This window comes from Bubalus kerabau, chromosome 15, assembly GCF_029407905.1.
Source record: "Bubalus kerabau isolate K-KA32 ecotype Philippines breed swamp buffalo chromosome 15, PCC_UOA_SB_1v2, whole genome shotgun sequence".
Classification (NCBI taxonomy): domain Eukaryota; kingdom Metazoa; phylum Chordata; class Mammalia; order Artiodactyla; family Bovidae; genus Bubalus; species Bubalus kerabau.
The window spans coordinates 27,347,047-27,372,020 of record NC_073638.1 but is presented as its reverse complement, the minus strand read 5'-3'; the positions used below and the strand labels follow the sequence as shown (position 1 = coordinate 27,372,020).

Below are 24,974 nucleotides of genomic sequence, written 5' to 3'. Positions count from 1 at the left end.
CATAGGTTAGAAACTACCATATTTTTCATCATAATTATACTGGGTTTGGAATCCTGAATTCCTCTCTTGAAAGCCCCTTAAAACAGATTCCTCTCCTCCTAAACATATTAATAAAAAATACTTAAACACAATGTGCCAGTTGTTGTTTGAAGCATTTTGCACAGTAATATTATCTTAGTCCACCTAATCATTGAGTTCCGTGTCATTATTATCCCCTTTTTGTTAAGTAACTTGCCCCAGGCCTCTCACAGCAAGTTATTGAGCCAGAACTCAAACGTAGATGGACGGAGCCCACGTTCGTTAACTACTCTGGTGCTTCTGAAGCTGCTGGGGGCAGAAGTCTTGTTGGAGTCATGGATGTATCCTCGCGACCACAGCAGCGCTTGCTGCACAGTTGTTTGAGCAGATGGAAGGACGAAGAGAAAAACCCAATTGCCGGGTCAGAGGGGATGTAGTGGGCCCCGGAAGTGTGCGTGTTCCTGTTCTTAAGTCCTCCAAGATTCGAGACTCGCGCATGTCTGCCCAGCACTTCCAAACACACCGTCACTTCCGGTCCTGGCCCCGCCCTCCAGCTCGCCGCTGTTCCGTTTCGCGTTCAATAATTTTGTCCCCAGCCCCGACCCGTCTCCCTCCGCTGCCATGGCGGCAGCTCCACCGCTCTCCAAGGCTGAGTACCTGAAGCGATACTTGTCTGGGGCAGATGGCGGCGTCGACGGGGGCCCTGAGTCCGGCCGCAAGCGTCGCAAAAAGCGGCCGAAGCCTAGCGGGGCCGGCGGCAAGGGGTGAGTTGGCCCTGGCAGGGTGGGGTCCGCGCGGCCCGCCGCCCCTCACCTTCCAGCTCCGCCCTCGGCCCGGCTCTTGCTGGGCTCCTCGCCGGCGGCCCCGGCGGCCCCGCGCCCCTGACTGCTCGCCTGACCCTGCCTGTGCTCAGAGCCCTCTCAGGCCGCTGCTCGCGCCCCTGGGCAGTATCTCCAGTGTGTTCAGGCCGGGTTGTAACTTGTATTAGTCTTTTCCCGCCTTTGTAGCGTTCCGTTCTCCCGCAGAGAGTGAATAGTGTATCCTGAGAATAAAGGTGAAACGAATTCAAAGGCTCTGTGCCGGTATATTAGCGGCCCAGAACCTGCCCGTGCGGGTTCTCCTAAGCCAAGGACTCGGGTCGTGACCTGTGCTCACTTCCTGTTACTCTTGGTACTACTAACAGTAACAACTAACGTTTATACCGTGCTTGTCATGTGCCTGGTAACATTGTAAGTACTTTAGACATGATTTTATTTAAGAGTCATAACCGTGTTAAGAAGTAGATATTTTTGCTATCTCCACTTTTCAAACGAGAAAACTTATGTGACCCTGTGTACTGGGTTGAGTACTGTCCCTCCCCTCCAAACCAGAACTTTAGCATGGGACACTATTTAGAAGTAGGGTCTTTGCAGATATAATTAGTTAAGCTGTCCAGTATAAACTGGTGTCCTTTTAAGAAAAGAGAAATTTGGATACAGAAACAGGCTTAGAGGGAAAACTTCCCAGGTGAAGATGGGAGGCTGAGGCTGGACTGGATTTATGCAGCTGACAGAGGCTACCAGAAGTTGGAAGAGTCAAGGAAAGATCTTTCCCTGGAGCCTTTCTTGGTGGACATTGCCTTGCACACACTTTGATTTCAGACTTGAAGTCTCCAGAACTGTGAAGGAATACATTTCTGTTGTTTTAACCCACTCGGTTTGTGGTCCTTTGTTAGGCAGCTCTAAGAAACTAATATACCCTGTAAAGTCAAATAGTTCCCAAGAACTAACCGGTTTAGATCGTTAACTCTTTGGGTGTTGCGTTATTCTTGCTGTCTTCTGACCCCTCTGACTTGTGTGGGTTTCCTGGAGGCAGTGCCTTGTAGTGACATTGTCTTGAGCTTCGAAGTGTCATTGATCGGTCTTTCAGTCCTAGCTGTGCCACTTCATGAGCTGTGTGGCCTTGGACAAGGTACTTCATCTCTCTAAGCCTCAGTTTTTTCATCTTTAAAGTCAGAGTAATATTGAATTATATCACTTCTATTAAATGGTTGTTGTGATTAGTCATCTGGCTTTTCAAATAATAACTGTTAATAATAACGGTTTACATCATGGCAGTCATTATTCTTTGGACTCATCCATAGTTGATCCATGTAACAAACATTTATTGGGTACTTCCTCTATCACAGTGAGGATATCACTGTGAATGAGATATCATTGTCCCTACTCTGATGGAGCTTATAGTTTAATGGGGATACAGTCTTTAAACAACTAATTATGCAACTAGTTGATTTATTTCCAAGAATGTGTCACGGATTCTTAGTTGGGAGAGGTAAGAGGAGTAGTTTGTAAGGTCTGCTCAAGGAATTTATATATATGCTAGGATTTTAAGAATGACAAAGAGTTTCCCAGTAAAGAATAAGAAGAATAGGTTAGGCAGAGGGAAGGAACTAAATATGTGAAACTGATATGGAAAAGAATTTGGCTCATTCTAGGCATCAGAAGATGACTAGTCAGTAGTGAATTGAGGAGACAGTGGTGCGAGATGAAATTGGCCATATTGGCAAAGAATGGACCATAGGATCTTACAGGATTTTGAACTTTAGTCTAAAACCGGAGATGAATGTTTGTAGGCTGTTATCCAAGAATGATTCTTCTTTTTTTGGTCTTTTGTTTTTCATTTTTAGAATGCGAATTGTGGATGATGACGTGAGCTGGACATCTATCTCAACCACTAAAGCAGAAAAGGAGGAAGAGGAAGATGATGGAGATTTGCCTGTGGTGTGTATCTTTTTGAGGCTCTGAGGACTTTGAAATGCAAGCCTGTTAATCTCGACTCCTAATGCAGCGTAGATAGTAAGGAGGAAAGTTAAGGTCAGAGAAGAGGTGACATTTTCCAGGAGCTATTTTAAAATAGTTTTCTTTGATGATGCCTATATACAGTCTTTGTATATGGAAGGCTCCATCTGCCTAGAAGTGGGAACTGATCACAGAGAGACAGGATTCCTCAGTGTCAGTGATAAAGAGTCATGATTAGAATTAGCCATGGTTCAATTTGTTGGAACTTACCTTAAAAACACTGTTCAGTTTCAATGAAAGGAAATTTTATTTACTTCTTTTATTTACTGATTCAACTAAGCTTTAAAATTGTATACGTTTGCCTAGGTATAGCAGATATGTAGGTTAATAGAATATAGTGTTTATACTTTAGAGGTCATACCCTTAGAATGGGAGACTGAATTTCAAATAATTTCAGCAATATGGTGAATGTCAGAGATATAGTTCACACACGTTATTGTTGTTTAGTCGCTAAGTTGTGTCTGACTCTTTTGTGACCTCATGGATTGTAGCCTGCCAGGCTTCTCTGTCCTTGGATTTCCCAGGCAAGAATACTGGAGTGGGTCTCCATTTCCTTCTCCAGGGATCTTCCTGGAGATTGAACTGTGTCTCCTGCATCACTTGCATTGCAGGTGGATTCTTTACCACCTGTGCCAATGGGGAAGCCCCTCACATACATGCCAAGTGCTCTTAGAACCTAATGGGCACATTTTTTAGCCCATGAAAATGGGAGATTCCTTGAAGGATGGAGATATCTGAATGGAGTTTTGAAGGATAAGTAAGAGCCAGGTGGTCAAAAACATAGGTAAATAAGTTAGCATTGGTATGGCCATGGGACTTTTGCTCAGAATTGCCGAGAAACAAGGTGGAAAGGAGATAATTACGTCTCTGAGCCATAATTTGCTCTTAGTAATGTGGAGCCTTTCTTCGCAGGGCTTTTGTGAAGATGGAGTGAGATAATATAAGTAAAGCACAAAGCAGTGCTTTGCTCATAGTTGCAGGTCTGTCATGTGGAAAGAGGATCATTTGCATCGGAGGTCAGAACTTGGGTCGATAGAAAGAAGTTACAGGAAGGTAGATACGGGTCCAATACAACTAAGAACTTTCTAACCCCCAAATGCAGCGGACCGCCTTGTAACATGAGTTCCCTGTCAGTGAATTGGTTCTGTCAGGAGGGACTACATGAGTGATCATTTATCAAGGATACTGTAGGGAACATTCCAGATTTATTTGGGAATTTGGGTGATAGGAAATATGGTCTTATCCCTTAAAGAGTCTATGAGTCTTTATACATTTTAATGACTTCTTTTGGTGGGATCCTAGAAAAACTATCATTGTGATCTACAGTAAAGCTTTCATAAGGAGTCCAAATTCCTTAATGAATGATAAGTGTGACAGGAACCCTGCCTGTGTTTTTACCCTGAAGGAGTGGTAAACAGGTAAAAGGAGTTTAGCTTTTAGCTTTGAGTGGCAGTTGTTATACCAGGTGGGTTAATAAAAAGGTTTGTAATAAAATAAATGAACATCTGGAGGGAAATTGATGAGTCAGAGAAAGATCTATAATTAAACCATCCAGTGACATTCACATGTTTATGGAGCACATGTAACTGAGGACCACTATCTGTTTCTTCAGGGCTGTTTTGAGTCTTTGTGAGCCATGTATTGTTAGGAGTGGAATAGTCATAGCTTCAGGTTCTTCAGATAGCACTGCTACTTGGCTGGATCCTGTGGATTTCCTTAAAATGTTCTTCTCACTTCCCAGGTGGCTGAGTTTGTGGATGAGCGGCCAGAAGAGGTAAAGCAGATGGAAGCCTTTCGTTCCAGTGCTAAATGGAAGCTTCTGGGGAGTGAGTTCCAGTAACAGATAAATCTGAATTTCTCATTAATAGGGGAAGACTTTTTTTTTCTTTTTTCTAAAATTGAAGTATCATTGATTTACAATATTGTGTTCTAGGTATGTGACAAAGTCAGTTACGTGTATATATATTTTTTTAGATAATTTTTTATTTAAGTTATTCTAGGATATTGAATACAGTTCCCTGGCCTGTACAGTAATTCCTCATGGCTTATCTATTTTATGTATAGTGGTTTGTATATGTTAATCCCATACTCCTAAGTTATTCCTTCCCCCTTCCCCTTTGGTAATCATAAGTGTGTTTTCTGTGTCTGTGTTTCTGTTCTGTATATGTGTTATTTCTGTTCCGTATATGTGTTACAATTTGTGTTATTTTTTAGTTTCTACATGTAAATTCTGTCATATGATATTTATCTTTCTGTCTGACTTCGCTTAGTATAATATTCTCTAGGTCCATCCATGTTGCTACAAATGGCAATATCTCACTCTTTTTCATGGCTGAATAATATTCGTGTGTGTGTGTGTATCCCACAACTTCTTAAACCAAAAATTGTGTCTTGCTGGGCACTTGAGTTGTTTCCATGTCTTGGCTATAGAAATGGTGCTGCCGTAAACATTGGGATGCATATATCTTTTTAAATTAGTGTTTTTATTTTTCCCATTGGACCACCAGCAAATTCCCTTGGTAGACTTTTTGATGATAACCATTCTAACAGGTGTGAGGTGATAACCTCATTGTGGTTTTGATTTATATTTCTTTAATAATTAGCAATGTTGAGCATCTTTTCATGTGCCTGTTAGCCATATGTATGTCTTCTTTGGAATTATGTCTGTTTAAGTCTTCTGCCCATTTTTTGATTGGGTTGGGTTTTATTTTTTGTTGGTTGCTTCATTTGCAGATATTTCCTCCCATTCCATAAGCTTGTCTTTTATTTTGTTGATAGTTTCCTTTGCTGTGCAAAAGCTTTTAGTGTAATTAGGTCCCATTTGTTTATTTGTGCTTTTATTTCTTTTGCCTAAGGAAACTGAGCCAAGAAAATACTGTTATGATTTATGTCAAAGAATGTTCCACCTATATTTAATCTTACTAGTTTTGTAGTTTTAGGGCTTATATTTAGGTTTTTGAACCATTTGAGTTTATTTTTATATATGGTGTGAGGGAATGTTTTAATTTTATTGTTCTGCGTGCATGTCCAGTTTTCTCAGCACCACCTATTGAAGAGGCTGTCTTTTCTCCATTATATATTCTTGCCTCCTTTGTCATAGATTAATGGACCATAGGTATATGGGTTTATCTCTGGCTCTCTATTCTGTCCCATTGATCTATATTCCTCTTTTTGTGCCAGGACCATGCTGTTTTGATTATTATAGCTTTGTAGTATAGTCTGAAGTCTGGGAGGGTTATACCTCCAGCTTTTTATAAATATCATGGGATTTATCAACCATGTGGATTAGATTTACTGTCAGGTACTTCCCAGGTGACGCAAGTGGTAAAAAACCCTCCTGCCATGCAGGAAACAGAAGAGATGCAGGTTTGATCCCTGGGCCAGGAAGAAAGATCCCCTGGACGAGGGGCATGGCAATCCACTTCAGTATTCTTGCCTGGAGAATCCCATGGACAGAGGACCCTGGTGGGCTACAGTCCATAGGGTTGCAAAGAGTCGGACATGACTGAAACAACTTAACTCGCATGTATACACCCTACAGATATCATTACTTTTCTTTGAGGGGTGGATTCTGGTCAGAGGAGCCTATTCTCCAAAGTAAAGGAGGTGACTTGTTTAATTCACCCATTAACAAATATTCATTGAATCCCACCCAACTTTTAGTTGTTTATATTTGCTTAGGGAGCTCTGTGGTAAGAGATAGAAGGAGAAGAGAAACTGGATTTTGTCACTCTCTGGATTTGCTATAAACGTTTCATTCTGTTATGTCTTTGAATATCAAAAGTCTCAAACTGTTTCCATTTTAAAGATTGTTTGTGGACTCTGGAGTCAGACAGATCTGGGTTTGGATTTTCATTTCACCACTTTCTAACAGTATGATTTTGGCAAATTACTTAGATTTTCTGAGTATCAGCTTCTTTATAATAAGAGGAGAACAATATTTATCTCCTAAGCTGCTTGTGTGAATTAAATGAAATTATCTGTATAGACATGGGCATGTAGCAGGTGACCGGTAAAGTGCTGATCCTTCTTTCTTTCTGGTGCTCTTGCTGCTTTTAATAAGGAGCACAATGGCATGGATTAAATAGCCCACAGGATTTCATTTTGATGTGGCACGGAATTACTCAGTTTGCCTTTTGAGAGAGGAGTGGGTGCAAACTGTGAATTGCCTAAGTTAGATATTAGTGGGAGCTTCTCATGGAGAATTCCATACAAATAAGGTTTGGGGAAGAGCTTTGGATTGGGATTAGAAGGTCGGGGTTCTAGCCTGTCTCTTCATTTTAGTAGCAGTGACCCCCTAGGTAGGAAACCACTTAGCTTCTTAGGGTCTCTGTTTTCATGTCTGTAAAACAAGGATACCTGCCCTGCTTACCTAACAAGATACAACATGAAAACTACATTTAAAGTGCCTTGCAGATTTATGACCTGTTAGGCAAATGGAGTGGTTTTTCTTAGGATATTCATGAGTGCTACTTTACTGCCCTGAAGTAGCTGTGCATACCTTTTGGGCTTTCTTAGTAGTTTTGAGATGTAGCCTGCTGGAGTGTTTTTTGAAACTTTGGTTAGAGGGATAACAGAGCATTTGTGGGAATCTGATTGTTTGCTATTTGTGTTTAGGCCGCAGTGAAGATATACCCTCACACAGACAGTTCTGTCATGACACCCCAGATTCATCTCCTCCTAGGAAGGTTCGTCACGACACCCCGGATCCATCTCCTCCTAGAAGGGTTCGTCATGACACTCCAGATCCATCTCCTCCTCGAAGGGTTCGTCATGACACTCCAGATCCATCTCCTCCTAGGAAGGTTCGTCATGACACCCCGGATTCATCTCCTCCTAGGAAGGTTCGTCATGACACCCCGGATTCATCTCCTCCTAGGAAGGCCCGTCATGACACCCCGGATTCATCTCCTCCTAGGAAGATTCGTCATGGCACTCTGGATTCTGCTCCTCCTAGGAAGGTTCGTCATGATACCCCAGATCCATCTCCTCCTAGGAGGACCCGTCATGACACCCCAGATTCATCTCCTCCTAGGAGGACCTACCACAGTTCCTCAGATCTCTCTCCCGCCAGAAGGGCCCGTAATTGCTCCCCTGACACAGCTCAACCTAGAAGGACTCTTGACTCTGTGGATAGACCACAGCTCAGGAGGGCCCATCATAATTCCAGTGACTTGGCTGCTTATGTTCCTCACTCACTGCCCAGAACCAAAAGCAGTGAAGCCCCAGAAAGCTCTAGCAAAACTTCTCCACATTGGAAGGGGCCAGGACCTTCTCATCCATCACTCCCAAAGAATAGCAAATATGAGTATGACTCAGACCTCTCTCCTTTACGAAAAAAGAAGGCTACATCCCATGTTAGAAGTAAGCAGCATGATTCTAAAGGTGAGCATTTGTCCGTGAGAGGGACCTGTTCCCAGAGTGCTTTCTTTTGGATCTTTTAGTTGCTGTATTTGTGGTCTTTAGAAATGAGAATGGAGCTTTGGAGTTTTAAAAACTGGAGGGAAATAGTGAGAGGTTGGGCTGAGGAGAGTTAAAAATTAACAGTAGTAAGGTAGAAGTTTTTATATATATTTTTTGTTCATTCTCCCCACCTCATGAAAATACTACATGTTTGTTGCAGAAACTTTGGAATGTATAGAAACGTAGAAAAAGATCACACAAAATTCTGTCCAGTCAGAGGCAGTCTCTCTCTTGTAGCCAATGTTCTTTTAGTCTTTTTTTCTAATCATTTTTGATGTAGTTGAGACGTGTCTAGGCAGTAAGTAAATATTGCATGTGTAATCTTGCTTGCTTTTTTCACTTAACATTATCTTTCCTGAGTCATAAAATATCTCTTTGTTAATATAATTTTTGTTGGTGTTCCATTAACCATTCCCCTAATATTGCATATTTTAGGTTATTTCTAAACCTTTTCCTCTGTAATTCTATAATGAACATCCTTATACATAAACAGTTGCTCTGTTCTGGATTATTTTTGTATCTATGTCTAGATAGACTTCCTGGGAATTGAAGTGCTTTTAGATACGTTTCCTAGGGAACAAAGTAGAAATTTATTTACTGGCTCAGGGGGGTTCTTTGCTTATAGGACTGTTGATAACGTATTGCAGATTGCCTTTGGGGGAGGTGATTTGTGATGCCTATGTCTACAGCTCACCTGTGCAATGAAATTTGTTTGCTCCATCTTTTGTCCCTAGGTACTGCTTTAATTTTTAATTCAAATACATTGTTATGTTTTAGTCAAAAGACATCAGAATATATTCTCTGTGTGTGTGTTAGTCACTCACTTGTGTTTGACTCTTTCTGACTGTAGTCCACCAGGCTCCTCTGTCCATGAATTCTCCAGAAGAATACTGAAGTGAGTTGCCATTTCCTCCTCCAGGGGATCTTCCTGACCCAGGGATCAGACCTGGGTCTCCTGCATTTGGGCAGATTCTTTACCATCTGAGGCACCAGGAAAACCCAGAATATATTCTAGGTCATCTTAACTTGCTAGAGCTTCCTGGGTGGCTCAGATAGTAAAAGAATCTGCCTGCAATGTGGAATACCTGGGTTCAATCCCTGGATCAGGACAATCCCTTGGAAAAGGGAATGGCAACCCACTCCAGTATTCTTGCCTGGAAAATTCCATGGAAGAGGAGCCTGGAGGACCACAGTCCATGGGGTTGCAACGAGTTGGATACGATTGAGCGACTGACAACGCCACTGAGCCCTGAGTTCAGTTTGTTTTGGCCACTCTATGTGTGGATAAATATGGCACAGATGAGAATGGTGAGATGTCTTGTGCTAGTCGCAGTAACTGGTAACTTGGGAATAGAACCCCACCCATTGGTTTTAAAAGTTATCTCTGACTTTGCTCTTCTCCCTTGTCATGTATACTTATGTTTAGGTTAGTGATAGTTCCTCACAAGAGGACTAAATGAATGTTGAACATTAGCCTGGTACATTCTTTTTTAGATTTTGCCAAGGGGATTAAAATCTTTACTCTTCAATTTCTAGGCTCTTCCCCCACCCATAGGAAACATCACACTTTGGACTCTTCTTCCTACCCAGGTGACAGTAGGAAAACCTCTGATTCAGATCTTTCTCCTCCACGGCACAAACAGAGTTCAGGGCCCCAGGATTCCGACTCCGATCTGTCACCTCCGCGGAATAGACCTAGGCATCGGAGCTCTGATTCTGACCTCTCTCCACCAAGGAGAAAGCAGAGGGCCAAATCTTCTGATTCTGATCTGTCTCCACCTCGAAGGAGTCAGCCTCTGGGAAAGAAGGTAAGAACTTTCAGGAGCCATGTCTTAGTTTAGAGTAACTCATTTTCTAGCTCTGTACAGGTCTCAGAGATCAAGCCAGAGAAATCTAGCTCACAGGACCTCTAGAGCTCTTTTCTTCTCTCTGAAGGCAAGACTATCTAACTCAACCCAGGGGAACTTGCAAGTAGCAGATTTCCTAAATAGCATCTGCCTTTATGTTCTCTCAGTTCCACAAATCTCATTTTAATAGTTTAAACAAAACTTCCTATTTCTTATGAACAAATTGAGAATGTAGTTTACAGAGTGGAGTTAGGAGCACGAACTTTGTGTCAAACAGATCACACATGGAATTCTACTTCTTATGTGAGATTTGAGCAAGATACATAATATCTCTAAACCTCAGCTTCTTCATCTTTAAAATGTAGATGATAGTAGTATATACTTCAGGTTCTTTTGAGAATTAAATGCTGTAGTGTAAGTAAAACTCTTAGCCCAGGGCCTGGGACAAAGTAAGCATTTAGTGTAAGCCATTTGGACTGTAGGTCTCTGTATCCAGAGCTTAAAGAGAGGCATTTAAAATATAAAACGACTTTAAAAATCATATCGCCTGGGAAGTAAGTATTTTGTATTATTTTAAATCTGCGATGAAGGCTGAATTAACAACATCCACATGAACCCCAAGTACTTGTGTTATAAAGAATACCACTACTAGTACAGAAATGTTATTCCAAAAACAGAAAAAGAGAAAAAAAAGAAATGTTATTCCAGTGAGTTGGTTAAGAAAGAGCCTGTGATGTGCATGTTACCTCCAACACAGACTTTTCAGGTAAGTCTCCTCTGTAGTCTATGTGGTCCTGGTAGGGTGGAACAGTCAGTCCCTAACCCCAGGATGTGGGGAGTGGAGTGAGGTCAGTGTTTCAACTGGACCCAGTGACATTTTTATGTATCTGCTTAGTCCATGGACAATTTAATATTAATCAGATTTAGCACATTGCTTTTTTTTTGACCATGTCACATGGTATGCAGGATCTTTATTCAGTTCCCCAACCAAGGATTGAAAACCACTGGACTTCCAGGGAAGTACCTAGCACATTGCTTAAGGATATTAGGATATAAAAATTTATATACATTGATTGCGGGGTGGTTTGTTATTTTGATACAGGGTGGGTTTTAGTAAAAAGTTTGGATTTGGTCATATCTTGTCATTATCCTGAAATATAGCCACAATTTCAGGTTTGAAATTGATAGGTTTGCTTGACTTTGTGATTTAAATGGAATATTTTATCAGTGTTGATTCAGCTGAAATATTCAGCTCTACTGAAGGGCTCAGAGCTTGATAGAGGTTTCTGATCAGGTGACCTGAGAGTCTTCGTGTATGCAGTTTATATGCTAAAAAGTCAGAAATACAGATGCTTAGCCTGTCCTTTGGTTCACATGGTAAAGAATCTGCCTGCAGTGTAGGAGATCTGGGTTTGATCCCTGAGTGGGGAAGATTCCCTGGAGAAGGGAATGGCTACCCACTCCAGTATTCTTGCCTGGAGAATTCCATGGACAGAGGAACCAGGCAGGCTACAGTCCATGGGGTCACAAAGAGTTGGACACGACTGAACGACTAAAACTTTCACTTTTTACAGCCTTCCCTTTAGTAAATTGTTGGTTTGTGTTTCTGTTTGCTCTTAAACTTAACAGTACTGTTAATTTCCCATGAAATTCAGTTTTATTTCTTCTGTTTTGCCAATCCTGTGGTTGATAATGAGAATATAAGGTAGCGTTTTTGGTTTGGTAATTGCTGATCCTCAGACATAACTGTACACCCACGGAGCCTGTTGCCACATTGTCTCATTAATGTTGGATGCTCCCTTTTCCATTGCATAGGCTGCACACATGTATTCTGGGGCTAAAACTGGGTTGGTGTTAACTGACATACAGCGAGAGCAGCAGGAGCTCAAGAAACGGGACCAAGAGACCATGGCATTTGAAGGTAAAAATGTGAAAGTGCAGAGACCAATTGAGGCTTCTGTAACTTTTACTTAAAAAAAAAAACCAAAAAACTAATTTACCTGATATTTAAAATTTTTAATTGCTATCAAATTTCAAATCTGGTTTTCTGCTTTGTTTTAACTTCTCATTGGCTTCAAGTGGATCTTTTCCTTCTTAAAAAATGTTAGTTTTCAGAATCATCACCAGTATGCACTTAGATGTTGGTAAGGACTACTTGTGGTCTGGCTGTGAAAGTTCTTATCCTGCATCAGAGCCACTAACTGGTTGACTTCAGCTGTTAGAATGTGTTTCTGATTTTGACACCTTTTCGTTTATCTTTAAAAGTGTACTTTTCCTTTGCAGCTGAATTCCAACATGCTGAAACTGTATTTCGAGATAAGTCTGGTCGTAAGAGGAATTTGAAACTGGAACGTTTAGAGCAGAGGCGAAAAGCAGAGAAGGACTCGAAGAGAGAGGAGTTGTATGCTCAGTGGGGCAAAGGGTAAGAGAGCCACTGAAAGGAACACAAGACTGCAGTTACTGGAAGAAGTAATTTCTCTACTCTCCTGACCAACTAGTTCATTGTTTGCCTTAAAGCTATTTTCAGGAATGGGAACTTCAGTGTGCTCAGTTTGCTTCCTACAATACTGACATATTTCACACTTCTGGTTGGTATTCTGGGAATTTTACCTTTTTCAGTATTTGCCCTGGACTGCTAGGAAGAGGAGGCTCTCCACGTGTAGCAGTATGGTCCTTCTCAGTGTAAGACTGGAGATGTTACACAGGATAGCAGACACTCCTGGTTCTTTTTGTCCAGGCTTGCCCAGACCCGGCAGCAGCAACAAAATGTGGAGGATGCGATGAAGGAAATGCAAAAGCCTCTGGCCCGCTATATTGATGATGAAGATTTGGATCGGATGCTGAGAGAACAGGAAAGAGAGGGGGACCCCATGGCCAACTTTATCAAGAAGAATAAGGCCAAGGAGAACAAGAATAAGAAAGGTGAGCCTTCTGGGAATCATCAGAGATAGAGGTGATGTATGTGAAGAGAGAATCATTAGAATGATGATTCATAAATATGTGCAAAGAAGGCGTTCCTGTATAATTTCAAATTCTTTGTATTTGGGAATTTAAGTTGAACTTGATCAGAGATTTCTGTATAAAATTATTTTTTCCTCACTGCCATTCAGCTCTGAATTAAATTACATAGGTAACTAACTTCTCTCTCCTATCTTTAGTGAGACCTCGCTACAGTGGCCCTGCACCCCCTCCCAACAGATTCAATATCTGGCCAGGGTATCGCTGGGATGGAGTGGACAGGTAAGCCCAAGTATTTCCTACGGTTTTGTTTTCTCTTCCTTGTAACCCTAACCTTCCCTGACTGTTCTCAAATCATTACACTCTGCCTCATTCTCTGCTCTAATCACAAGGTTAGTGATGTGCAGTGTACTTGCTTCTGTTTCTCAAATCCCATTTCCCATGCTCATAGCACTCCTCCTTCTCCTCTTTTCCTTTTCAAAGCTTTTTAAAGCTCTGGGTAGATAACCGAGGTGGTCCAGATAGATACCTTTTTTTTGATGTTGGCCACTTCTGGTGATATTCTCTTAAGGTTTAGAGGGGATTGAGTGATGGGTGCTAGTCTGTAGCCTTCTGTATATTGTGTCTTTAAAATGTAGCCTTTGAACCTTTTCTTCACTGCCTAGGAGTGAGTCACTTGTAATGTCACACTGACCCCTACCACCTCACCTGTTCACCTACCCACGTCTGTACCCACACACACTTAACTTTCTGTATGCTATCATGGGTGAATTGTACAGGCCCCTGTCTGCAGTCAGTGCCTCTGCTTCCTGTGAGATTCCATCTCTTGCCTGCTGAAGGACATTGTTCTATCATGTAGCACAGTGACTCTCAAACTTTGTAATCTCAAGACCCCATTATACTCTTAAAGATTATTTAGGACTCCAGGAAGTTTTATGTGGGTTATGTCTATTAATATTTACCATATTAGAAATTAAGTAGTTTTAAAAGTATTTATTCTTTTTAAAAAGCCATTACAATAGCATAGTTACCCTGCTTTAAAAAAAAATAACTATATTTTCTGAATGAAAATGTGAGACGAATAGCTTTGATTTGCATTTTTGCAGCTCTCAGCTCTCATTAATGTCTGGGCTAATAGAATACATTGGGATTTAGTCTGTTGCACTATGTTTAGTTGAAATATATGAAGAAAATTCAACTTTATACACAGGTAGTTAGGAAAGGAAGGTGTATTAGAGTTTTTTTTAATACTCCACAAAAACTCAATAAGTTTCTTAAAGATTACTTATAATATGGAATCAGAAACCATATCAAAAATCTTTTCATTCTGTTAGATTAAAATTTATTGGTCTTTTTTCTACTTTGTACTTTTACTTCTACTTTTACTCATATGTGACTTTATAGCATCATCTGCTGTTCATTGTTTTTTTTTTTTTTTCAGGCCTTTCAAATGTTGATATATTTCATGTACAATATCAGATAATGATTATATACTAACATTAACTTTGATCTCATCACAGAAAATCTTTAAATAAATAGAAGCTAAAAGAGTCCGTGGTAGTTTGTTACCATATTACCAAAGCTAAAGTTTTAAAAAATTCTAATTTATGCTCGAAAGCTCCAATTTGGTCATTAGCAACAACCCAGTATTACATCAGCCACTTTCCTTGAAGCAAAGGTCACTTCATACAATGGCTTTTTGTAGCTTCTACCAGATTTTGAACCTTGAGGATCGTGTCTTCTGTGAATATAGACAGTGTTACTTCTTCCTTTCCAATCCAGATGCCTTTTGTTTCTTTTTCTTGCCGGATTACACTAGGTAGAACTTCCAGTGCATATGTTGAGTAGAAGTAGTCAGAGCAGACATCTTTTACCTTATTGCTAACCTTAGGAGGAAAAAATGCAGTCTTTTCACCATTAAATTTTGTAAACTATAGTTTTGGTGGGGGGATACATTTCCTTTATTGAGTTGAGAAATTTCTATTCCCAGTTGGCTAAGAAAGGTCTTTTTTCAGGAATGTATGTTGGATTTTGTTCAAAATATATACTGATTTTCTTTTTGGTTTACTCTTTGACCCATGAATTACTTAGAAGTGTATTTTAGAATTCCAAACATTTAGACTAGTCTAGATATTTTATTTGGCACCCCACTCCAGTACTCTTGCCTGGAAAATCCCATGGACAGAGGAGCCTGCTAGGCTGCTGTCTATAGGGTCGCACAGAGTCGGACATGACTGAGCGACTTCACTTTCACTTTTCACCTTCATGCATTGGAGAAGGAAATGGCAACACACTCCAGTGTTCTTCCCTGGAGAATCCCAGGGTTGGGGGAGCCTGGTGGGCTACCATCTATGGGGTTACACAGAGTCAGACACGACTGAAGCAACTTATTGAATTGAATTGAATTGAGATATCTTATTGATTTCCAATGTAATTCCATCGAGGTTAGAGAATATACTCTAATATTTTGAAATTAATGCTATAATATTTTGATCTTTTTAAATTTGTTAAGACATGTTTAGTCGCCCAGTATATGGTTTACCTCGGTGAATACCCCATTTGCACTTGAAGACAATGTGTATTTTGCAGTTGTTTGGGGGTAGTGTTTTGAAAAAGTATTTTATTCTATCTGTTTTGGAATAGTTTTATATATATAGAAAATTTGCAAACAGTTCTTGTACATGCCTTATCTAATTTTGTTACCATATTACCATGATACAGTAGTCCAATCTAGGAAACCAACATTAGCATATTATTAATGCACCAGATTTTATTTGGACTTCGTCAGTCTTCTATTTTCCTTTTCTGTTCAGAGATGCATTTCAGTATACTGTATTGTACTTAGTTGCCCTGTCTCCTCAGTCCCTTCAGCTCTGGACCAGTTGGTCAGTCTTTTTGCTTTTTGTAACCTTAACAGTTTTGTGGGGGTATTGTCAGGTATTTCTGTGAAACGTTACTCAAATTGAGTTTGTTGCATGTTTTTCTAATGGTTAGCCTGGACGTTACGGGTTTTTGCAAAGAATTCCACAGTGGTGAAATGTCCTTCTCATCATGTCATTTTAGGGGTTACGTGATACTCACATGACATCACTAGTAAAGTTAACCGGGATCACAAGGTTAAGGTAGTGAGTGTTTGCCAGGTTTCTCAACTTTAAAATTACTCTTCTTTTTCTTTTATACTCTCTTCTCTGGAAGTGAGTCGCTGAGTTCAGCTTATACTCAGAAGAACTATGGAAGGGTATCTCCATGTATTATTTAGATTTTTTCTGTAAGAAAGATCTGTTTCACCTCCCCATTTATTTGCTCAGTCATTTATTTATATTAGTATGGACTCATGTATATTTTCTATTATACTTTGTACTGTAATCTAGTGGAATGTTATTTATTTTGTTGCTTATGTTATCTTTTTTGTTCCATTCCTTGAGTACTGGAAATTCTGTCGGGTGTCCCTTTCTTTGTCCCTTTCACTGTTTCCTTTTTTAGGGTTCCTTTACTTCCTTGTATTTTCTCTGCCCCAGCCCTAAAGAATTGCCTTTTCTCTAAGAAACCCTGGCAGCTTTTAATGGAGAATGGTATTTGCAAACCAAGATATAACTGCTAGAATGCTTATTATTACTGGAGTGTCACTGCTTCTAGATCCTCTCAGCAAACAGAGCTTGGTAATGCATGTATAGTAGTCTGTATGTGTGTATACACACATATCTATAATTGTTTCTGTGTCCCTCTGGAGGTATGTTACATATATGCATATATAAATATGAGTTCATACTGATGTAACTGACTCTAACCAAGTATTACCTTTCTTTTTTCCTTACCTATAAATTCCCTCCCCAACATTGAGAAAGGGCCACCATCCACTATTCATTTTGCTCATACCAAGATGCACATAAAACAGTTTCAAAGTTGAGAAATTTGGAAATGAGAAACTCATTTACCATCTAAGCATGGATATATGTGTAGCTCTTCAATGTGTAGACATAAAGAATCAGTCCCCTCCCCCCCAGACATCCTGGGTAATTTTTTCTTTTATAATTTACTTATATTAGTGTTTACTCTTTTTGGTGTAAGTTCTATTGGATTTGACAAGCAAGTAGAGTCATTTATTCACCACCCTAGTACTGTATGGGATAGTTTCATCATTTTAAAATTTCCTGTGTAAGTCATCTTTTAGTTACTTATTCCTCCTCCACCAACCCCTTGTAATTTCTGCTCTTGTTTTCCATCCCTATAGTTTTATCTTTTCCAGAATGTTACATGAATGGAATCATATAGTATGTAACCTTTTGAGTCAGATTTTTTGAAAGGCAGCCGTGCTAACCACTGTACCACCAACGCTTGAATCAGACTTTTTGCACTTAGCAAAATGCATATACGATTCATCTACTCCTGGAGTTGGTGATGGACAGGGAGGCCTGGCGTTCTGCAATTCATGGGGTCGCAAAGGGCCGGACATGACTGAGCGACTGAACTGAACTGAACTGAACTGTGTTCTTGAATGAATCAGTACTTCATTCCTTGTTTATCACTGAGTAGTATTGCATTGTATGGGTATACCACAGTCTGTTTATTCCCCAGTTGAAGGACATCTTGGTTGCTCCCAGTTTTTAACGTGGATAAAGCTGCAATAAACATTTGTGTATGGCTTTTAATCTGGCTATAGTTTTCAGTTTACTTGGTTAAATACCCAACAATTGCTATTTTGTTTTGTTGAGATCATGTTCACTTTTATAAGACACTGCCAGTTGTCTTCTAAAGTGGCTATACCATTTTACATTACTGCAAAGGGTGGGGATTTCTGTTGCTCCATATCCTATCCGGAATTTGATATTGTCAGTGTTTTAGATTTTAGGTGTGTGGATTTAGTTTTGAACCTTAATTGCTTTGTTTTCCTTTTAGTTATACCTCTGCAATTTTTTTTTTTTTTTTTTTTTTAGTTGTAAGGATCACAATATATATCTTTAACTTATCATAGCCTACTGATAGTTATAATTGTTCTATTTCACATGAAATGTAAGAATCTTACAACACTGTATTTCCACTTAATCTGTTTTTGTTGCTGTTATTTTCATGTTGTTGTTCAGTCACTCAGTCGTGTCCGACTCCTTGCTACCCCATGGACTGCAGCACACCAGGCTTCCCTGTCCTTCACCCTCTCCCAGAGCTTGTTGAAACTTGCGTCCGTTGAGTCAGTGATGCCATCCAACCATCTCGTTCTCTGTCGTCCCCTTCTCCTCCTGCCTTCAGTCTTTCCCAGCATCAGGGTGTTTTCTAATGAGTCGGCTCTTCTCATCAGGTGGCCAAAGTATTGGAGCTTCTACTTCAACTTCAGTCCTTCTAATGAATTTTCAGGATTGATTTCCTTTAGGATTGACTGGTTTGATCTCCTTGCAGTCCAAGGGACTCTCAAATGTCTTCTCCAGCACCACAGCTCAAAAGCATCAATTCTTTGGCATTCAGCCTTCTATATGGTCTAACTCTCATATTCATACGTGACTGCTGGAAAAACCACAGCTTTGACTAGATGGACCTTTGTCGGCAAAGTAATGTCTCTGCTTTTTAATATGCTGTCTAGGTTGGTCATAGCTTTTCTTCCAAGGAGTAAGCGTCTTTTAATTTCATGGCTGCAGTCACCATCTGCAGTGATTTTTGAGCCCAAGAAAATAAAGTCGCATTGTTTCCATTGTTTCCCTGTCTGTTTGCTATGAAGTGATGGGACCAGATACCATGATCTTAAGTTTTTTGAATGTTGAGTTTTAAGCCAGCTTTTTCACTCTCCTCTTTTACCTTCATCAAGAGGCTCTTTAGTTCCTCTTCACTTTCTGCCATTATAGTGGTGTCATCTGCATATCTGAGATATTGATATTTCTCCCAGCAGTCTTGATTCTAGCTTGTGCTTCATCCAGCCCAGCATTTCGCATGATGTACTCTGCATAGAAGTGAAATAAGCAGGGTGACAATATACAGCCTTGGTGTACTCCTTTCCCTATTTGAAACCAGTCTGTTGTTCCAATTCCGGTTCTAACTGTTGCTTCTTGCCCTTCATACAGATTCTCAGGAGGCAGGTAAGGTGGTCTGGTATTCCCATCTCTTGAAGAATTTTCCACAGTTTGTTGAGATCCACACAGTCAGAGGCTTTGGCGTAGTCAATAAAGCAGAAATAGATGTTTTTCTGGAACTTTCTTGGTTTTTCTATGGTCCAGTGGATGTTGGTGATTTGATCTCTGGTTCCTCTGCCTTTTATAAATCCAGCTTGAACATCTGGAAGTTCTCGGTTCATGTACTGTTAAAGCCTTGCTTGGAGAATTTTCAACATTACTTTGCTAGTGTGTGAGATGAGTGCAATTGTACGGTACTTTGAACATTCTTTGGCATTGCCTTTCTATGGGATTGGAATGAAAATTGACCTTTTCCAGTCCTGTGGCCACTGCTGAGTTTTCCATATTTGCTGGCATATTGAGTGCAGCATTTTTACGGCATCATCTTTTAGAATTTTAAGTAACTCAACTGGAATTCCATCACCTCCACTAGCCTTGTTCGTAGTGATGCTTCCCAAGGCTCACTTGACTTCACATTCCAGGACGTCTGGCGCTAGGTGAGTGATCACACCATCATGGTTATTTGGGTCATGAAGATCTTTTTTGTACAGTTCTTCTGTGTATTCTTTCCACCTCTTCTTAGTATCTTCTGCTTCTTTTAGGTCCATACCATTTCTGTCCTTTATTGTGCCCATCTTTGCATGAAATATTCCCTTGGTATCTCTAATTTTCTTGACGAGGTCTCTGGGCTTTCCCATTCTGTTGTTTTCCTCTATTTCTTTGCTTTGTTCACTGAGGAAGGCTTTCTTATCTCTCCTTGCTGTTCTTTGAAACTGTGCATACAAAATACATATTTTCATACATATTACTTAAAAAATATAATACATCCCATAATAACAGTGGTAAAATTTTTACTTTGTAGTTGTGTATTTTTAAAGAAACTAAGAAAACCAAAGAAAAAAATTGTAGTTGTTAGTATTTACTCATATAATTACCGTTTCTGGTGTTCTTCTTTTTTTGTTAAAGAAATTAGGAAATTTTAATATTCCTTCAGTGCAGATCCATTGGCAACACATACAGTTTTGTTGAAATGAAAATGTCTTTACTTCACCTTTATCTTTTAAAAGCTTTGATTTTGGAATAGTCTTGGACTCAGAAAAACCTGAAAAAAAATATTAGTGTACCCTTCAGCCAATTTCTTCCAATGATAACATCTTATATAACCATAGTAACATTATCAAAGCCAGGAGTTGGCATTGGCATAGTTCTGTTAATTAAATCAGAGAACTTTTTCTCACCTTCGTTTCTGAAGGATTGTTTCACTAGCAGTATTGGAGGAGATTATTGAGAGGATGTGACCATTGGTTGACCCTTAAACTGGACCCAGGCAGTTGGAGGCCCTTGTCTCTCACCGTCCTTGGAATGTGCATCATGCCTATTCTTCCCATCTGCAGCTTTTTCAAGGACACAGCCTTGAGAGAGGAGGGTGTTGAGATCATCTGGACTGAATAGGTGACTGTACCCATAAGGGCTCTCTATAAACATTTAACGTTCTGAGAGGCAGGTGCAGAGATCTGTTTTTTTGTGGGGTTGCCCAAGACAAAAAACCTTTTATGTAAATTCCCTTGCTTATTAAACCTGTCACCTGCCAATCTGGGCTGGTCTGCCTCTTTCTTTGATCTTTCCTTGTCCTCCGTGTATGGGAGCTAATTTCAGATTACACCCAGGAAACTTCTGAGGTTTCAAACCAACACATGGAACTCTGGATTGACAGTTCCAGACTTCAGTGACAGCTCTTTAAAGATCTTTCATCACTTTCTGGCCACCATTGTTTCCAATTGGAAGTCAGTTTGTTTCATTGTCCCACTCCCCCCAACCTCAACATACACACATTATAATATATTGGTTGTCTCCAGCAGCTTTCAAATTTTTCTTCTGGTCTTTGGTTTTCAGCAGTTTGATTGTGATGTACCTACATATGGTTTTTCTTTGTGTTGATCCTTTTTTGAGTTTGTTGAGCTTTTTGGATTTATGAGTCCATATTTTTCACATTTGGCTATTTTTTTTGCCCAGTTATTATTTTTTTAAAACCACTTTCCCTTCTCCAATTTTACTATTTCCAGTATTTGATATTATACCACAGTTGTCTGAAGTCCTGCTCATTTTTTTATCATGATTTTCCTCTCTGTTCTTAAGATGAAATAATTTCTATTGATCTCATTTCAAGTTGATTGACTCATCTGCCATCTTTAGCTTATTAGACTGATACACTGAAGTTTTTGTTTCAGCTAGTTTATTATATTTTTCAACTCTAGAATTCCCATTTGACATATTTCTCTGCTGAGATTTCCTACCTATTCATTCATTGTGAATCAATTTATTTTCCCTTGAGAATATTTATAATTGGTGCTTTGAAGTCCTATCTGCTAATTGCAACATTTGGGTTATCTCAGCATTGGTTTCTATTCATAGTTTTTCTTGAGTTTGATCACATTTTACTGTTTCTTTACATATCTGGTCATTTAAAAATGCTATACTGGACATATACGTTGTGGAGACTTTGAATTCTAATAATTCCTTTGAGGTGTGTTGATTTTTATTTCAGTAGACAGTTAACTTGATTGTATTTGAACTGTAAACACTTATCTCCTTTGTAGTGGGCAGCAACTGAATTCCTGCTCAGTTCTTTTAGTTTCTAGCTGCTGCTTTTTCAGTGGGCCCATTGGGGTTTCCCCTGAACAAGCACAGGTAAGCAGTTAGCCAAAAATTTGGGTGCAGTTTGTATATAGATTTGGGGGTTCTTCCCTTCTGAAGCTTCTTCCCGTTCAGTGTTTTGTCCCTGATTTTTTGGCTGCTCTGCCCACTTTGCACTCATACCTAAAGCCAGCAAGCCTGTGGCCTTCTGCCTGCATGAGCTGTGCAGTTTGGGAAGTGCCCTCCAGCAAAAAGCTTCACAAATCTCTTCCCACAGTAAACTCCCACTCAAGTTCTGCCTGCTTTTGGTCACTCATGCCTTCAAATATTTCACATACTGTATTTTGTCCAGATTTTATAATTGTTCCCTGAGAGTAGGTTAGTTTGCTTGAGTTCTCTGCCATGATTGGAATCTATTGTGCTGCTGTATGTGGGCCTAAGGCATTAACTTCTGTCCCTCAAGCTGCCATCTAAGTCCAGAGCTCTAGTTCCTGATATTGGCAGGTATTGTCAGGTTGGCTGTGGCTTCAGGTTTATTGCCTGCTTTGGTTTGCAGGATATTGTATGTCAGCTCTTTGGTAGCAGGATTTTTCAGAATACTCATTTGCTGTATGGCCAGAAGTAGATCTTTTTATAGCCACAACCCTAAAGATATTCCCTGCCATATCGAGTTCTTTCTTTTCTCTATTTTTTTCAAATTTCTGGACCCCAAACTTAGAACTCTCCTTGACCTGGTTTTTTACTGGTATAATTTGTCTCCATCTCTCACTGTAGTTTTCCTACATTTTTCATATTTTCTCCTAGAGTTTTCCTTTTTAGTTTCCTTTCTCATCCTTGCTTTATTTCTGATTATTAATTCTTTCATTGCCTTTTCTACTCTTGTCTATTTTTGGCAAGTGAATATTTCTAGAATAAATCTATAGTATGTTATAGTTAGAAAAACCCATAAGGTCAGTTAATCTAACAACATTAAATAAAGAGAAACTGAGCCTCTGATAAATTTCACAACTTACTTAGAGTTTTCAGCTCACCTGAAAAAGCTTGAACAAGACCTGGGACATCTGATTCTTTAGTCTAAAGCTCTTTCCACTGTAAGTTCTTTTGCACTTTGCTTTTTTGATTCTATTTAGGGTTTGGTTTGTTATTCATAGGACCTTTGTATGATCATAGTAGTGTTGATTCTCTTAAGCACTTATTCCTCAGGCAAGAAGCAGTGGTTTCCTTGGGCTCTAGACCACCACTCATGCTTCTAAGGTTGGAGATGATGCCATTCTTAAGAAGCTTCACTTCTTACTGAGCCTTTCATTACTCACCCAACTCATCCCTTAGGTAAGGCCTGAAGAAAGGGGGAAACCTGTCATCCCTATCAGTTCAGTAACACTTAGCACAAGTTATAACATAAGCAGCTGTGTACTAGGCGCCAGGGTCTCACAATTAGTAAAAGATGGTCCTGGAGCATGCCAACTCACTTTCTATCTACAGAAGAAGACAGACGAGTAAATAATTTCAGTGCTACTTGCTAAGTATTACTATAGAGTGTGTTCAAGGTGCCTTGGGAGCACAAAGGAAGAGTAGATTCAGCCCTCGGAGATTGTGATCAGGGAATGAATGCTACCTCGAGGAGGTGATACATGATACATGAGTGGGAGACCTGGGTTTGATCCCTGGTTTGGGAAGATCCCCTGGAGAAGGTAAAGGCTACCTACTCCAGTATTCTGGTCTGGAGAATTCCATGGACTGTATAGTCCATGGAGTCACAAAGAGCTGGACACGACTGAGTGACTTTCATTTCATTTTTCATTTCATATGTATATGTATAACTGATTCACTTTGTTATATACCTGAAACTAACACAACATTGTAAATCACTTATACGCCAGTGAAAAGTTTTTAAAAGAATTAATGCTTACTGTGTGAAATCTGAGCTTCGTATTCTGGCCTGTAGTGCTTATTATGTTGTGGCCTCTGCCTGCCTCTCTGACTTTGGCTCGTGCTACTCTATTTGTACTTTAGCTCCAGCCATATAATTTGACTTTGGTTCCTTACATGTACCATCCCATTTCTTATTTTTGTGCCTTTGCTCTTGTTGCTTCTGCTGTGCTGTGTGCTGAAATGCCCTCCTAACCCTTCTGACTCTTTGCTTTACTCTGTCTTTTTAGACTTAGCATAAGGACCCCCTCCATGAAACCTTTCCTGATCATTCTTGTCCACCCCCCTTCCAAGCTGAGCAAGGTCCCCTTTCTGCTGCTTTGATACCCAGAGCATATTTCTACCATAACCTATGCCTTTTGTTTTAATTATTTGTTTAAATGTCAGTCTCCTCCACTAGTCTATGAGTGTATCAGGACAGGTGCTGTGTTATACTTGTTTTCATGACACAGTACCTAGTATAGTAAGAATTCACTAAATGTGTGTGTAGTGCATGGATAAAGTATAATATGTAGACATCAGCTGAGAGTGAGTTGGACCTTTAGAGAGTGGTAAATATTTGAAACAGTTGTCAAAATGAGAGGGGAAAGGCTCTGAACAAGGAGTAATAAAAGGTGGAGTATGTATTTTGTCTTTCTGATTCTGTTGCTTATGTCTTAAATATTTTCACTTTCCTTTTTCATTAGATTGTGATTTCATTAGATTGTTCATTAGATTGTGAGTTCTTTATTTCAAACGTACATGTTCAGTTCAGGATTCTGGCTGATCAGTATCTCTTGATTGCAGATCCAATGGATTTGAACAGAAGCGCTTTGCCAGGCTTGCCAGCAAGAAGGCGGTGGAGGAACTTGCCTACAAGTGGAGTGTTGAGGATATGTAACTTTTTTGAGGCTGTGGGAGTGACTGTGGGTTGTGGTAGTGGACATAGGGCAGCTGTTACAGACATTCAGCTGTAACAGTCGTCTATGCTAATAATCAGGGCCACCCAGACCGGCAACTTGTTGAATACCAATTTTGACTACAGAAGAATATTTGAGACGTAATATCCGGACGAAGGATCCATACATCTCAGGTGTGCTGACACTGCCGGATGCTGGCTTTCAGGGGAAGTGTTGATTTCTCTGTGTCCCAGGGCTTGTTCTTGGTTAGGGTATTTCTTTTTTAATAAACACACATTTATTTTTTTAAAATAA

General features: G+C 39.9%; 1 protein-coding gene across 3 annotated transcripts; it reads left to right on the top strand.

Annotated features, from left to right (window-relative positions):
- Window positions 1–531: 531 nt before the first annotated feature.
- On the top strand, window positions 532–24,974 carry BUD13 (BUD13 homolog). 3 transcript variants are annotated; one of them, XM_055548177.1, is made up of 10 exons: window positions 532–782; window positions 2,684–2,777; window positions 4,597–4,681; window positions 7,473–8,240; window positions 9,855–10,126; window positions 11,981–12,086; window positions 12,449–12,587; window positions 12,903–13,087; window positions 13,324–13,405; window positions 17,355–17,754. In XM_055548177.1, exons 1-10 carry the CDS (start codon window positions 640–642, stop codon window positions 17,422–17,424), a joined length of 1,944 nt encoding a protein of 647 aa, XP_055404152.1. In that variant the 5' UTR covers window positions 532–639; the 3' UTR covers window positions 17,425–17,754. The 3 variants fall into 3 exon arrangements, with proteins under 3 accessions (XP_055404152.1, XP_055404153.1, XP_055404151.1); XM_055548178.1 differs by lacking the exon at window positions 17,355–17,754 and adding an exon at window positions 24,568–24,974 and having other exon boundaries at window positions 545–782; window positions 9,909–10,126; XM_055548176.1 differs by lacking the exon at window positions 17,355–17,754 and adding an exon at window positions 24,568–24,974 and having other exon boundaries at window positions 546–782.

Bases quoted from the DNA above. Each gene is read 5' to 3' on its own strand.
- BUD13 (XM_055548176.1), top strand. From the start codon at position 640: ATGGCGGCAGCTCCACCGCTCTCCAAGGCTGAGTACCTGAAGCGATAC. The intron at 13,088-13,323 runs GTGAGCCTTCTG...TCCTATCTTTAG, and splicing joins GGAGAACAAGAATAAGAAAG to TGAGACCTCGCTACAGTGGC. The intron at 13,406-24,567 runs GTAAGCCCAAGT...TCTTGATTGCAG, and splicing joins CGCTGGGATGGAGTGGACAG to ATCCAATGGATTTGAACAGA.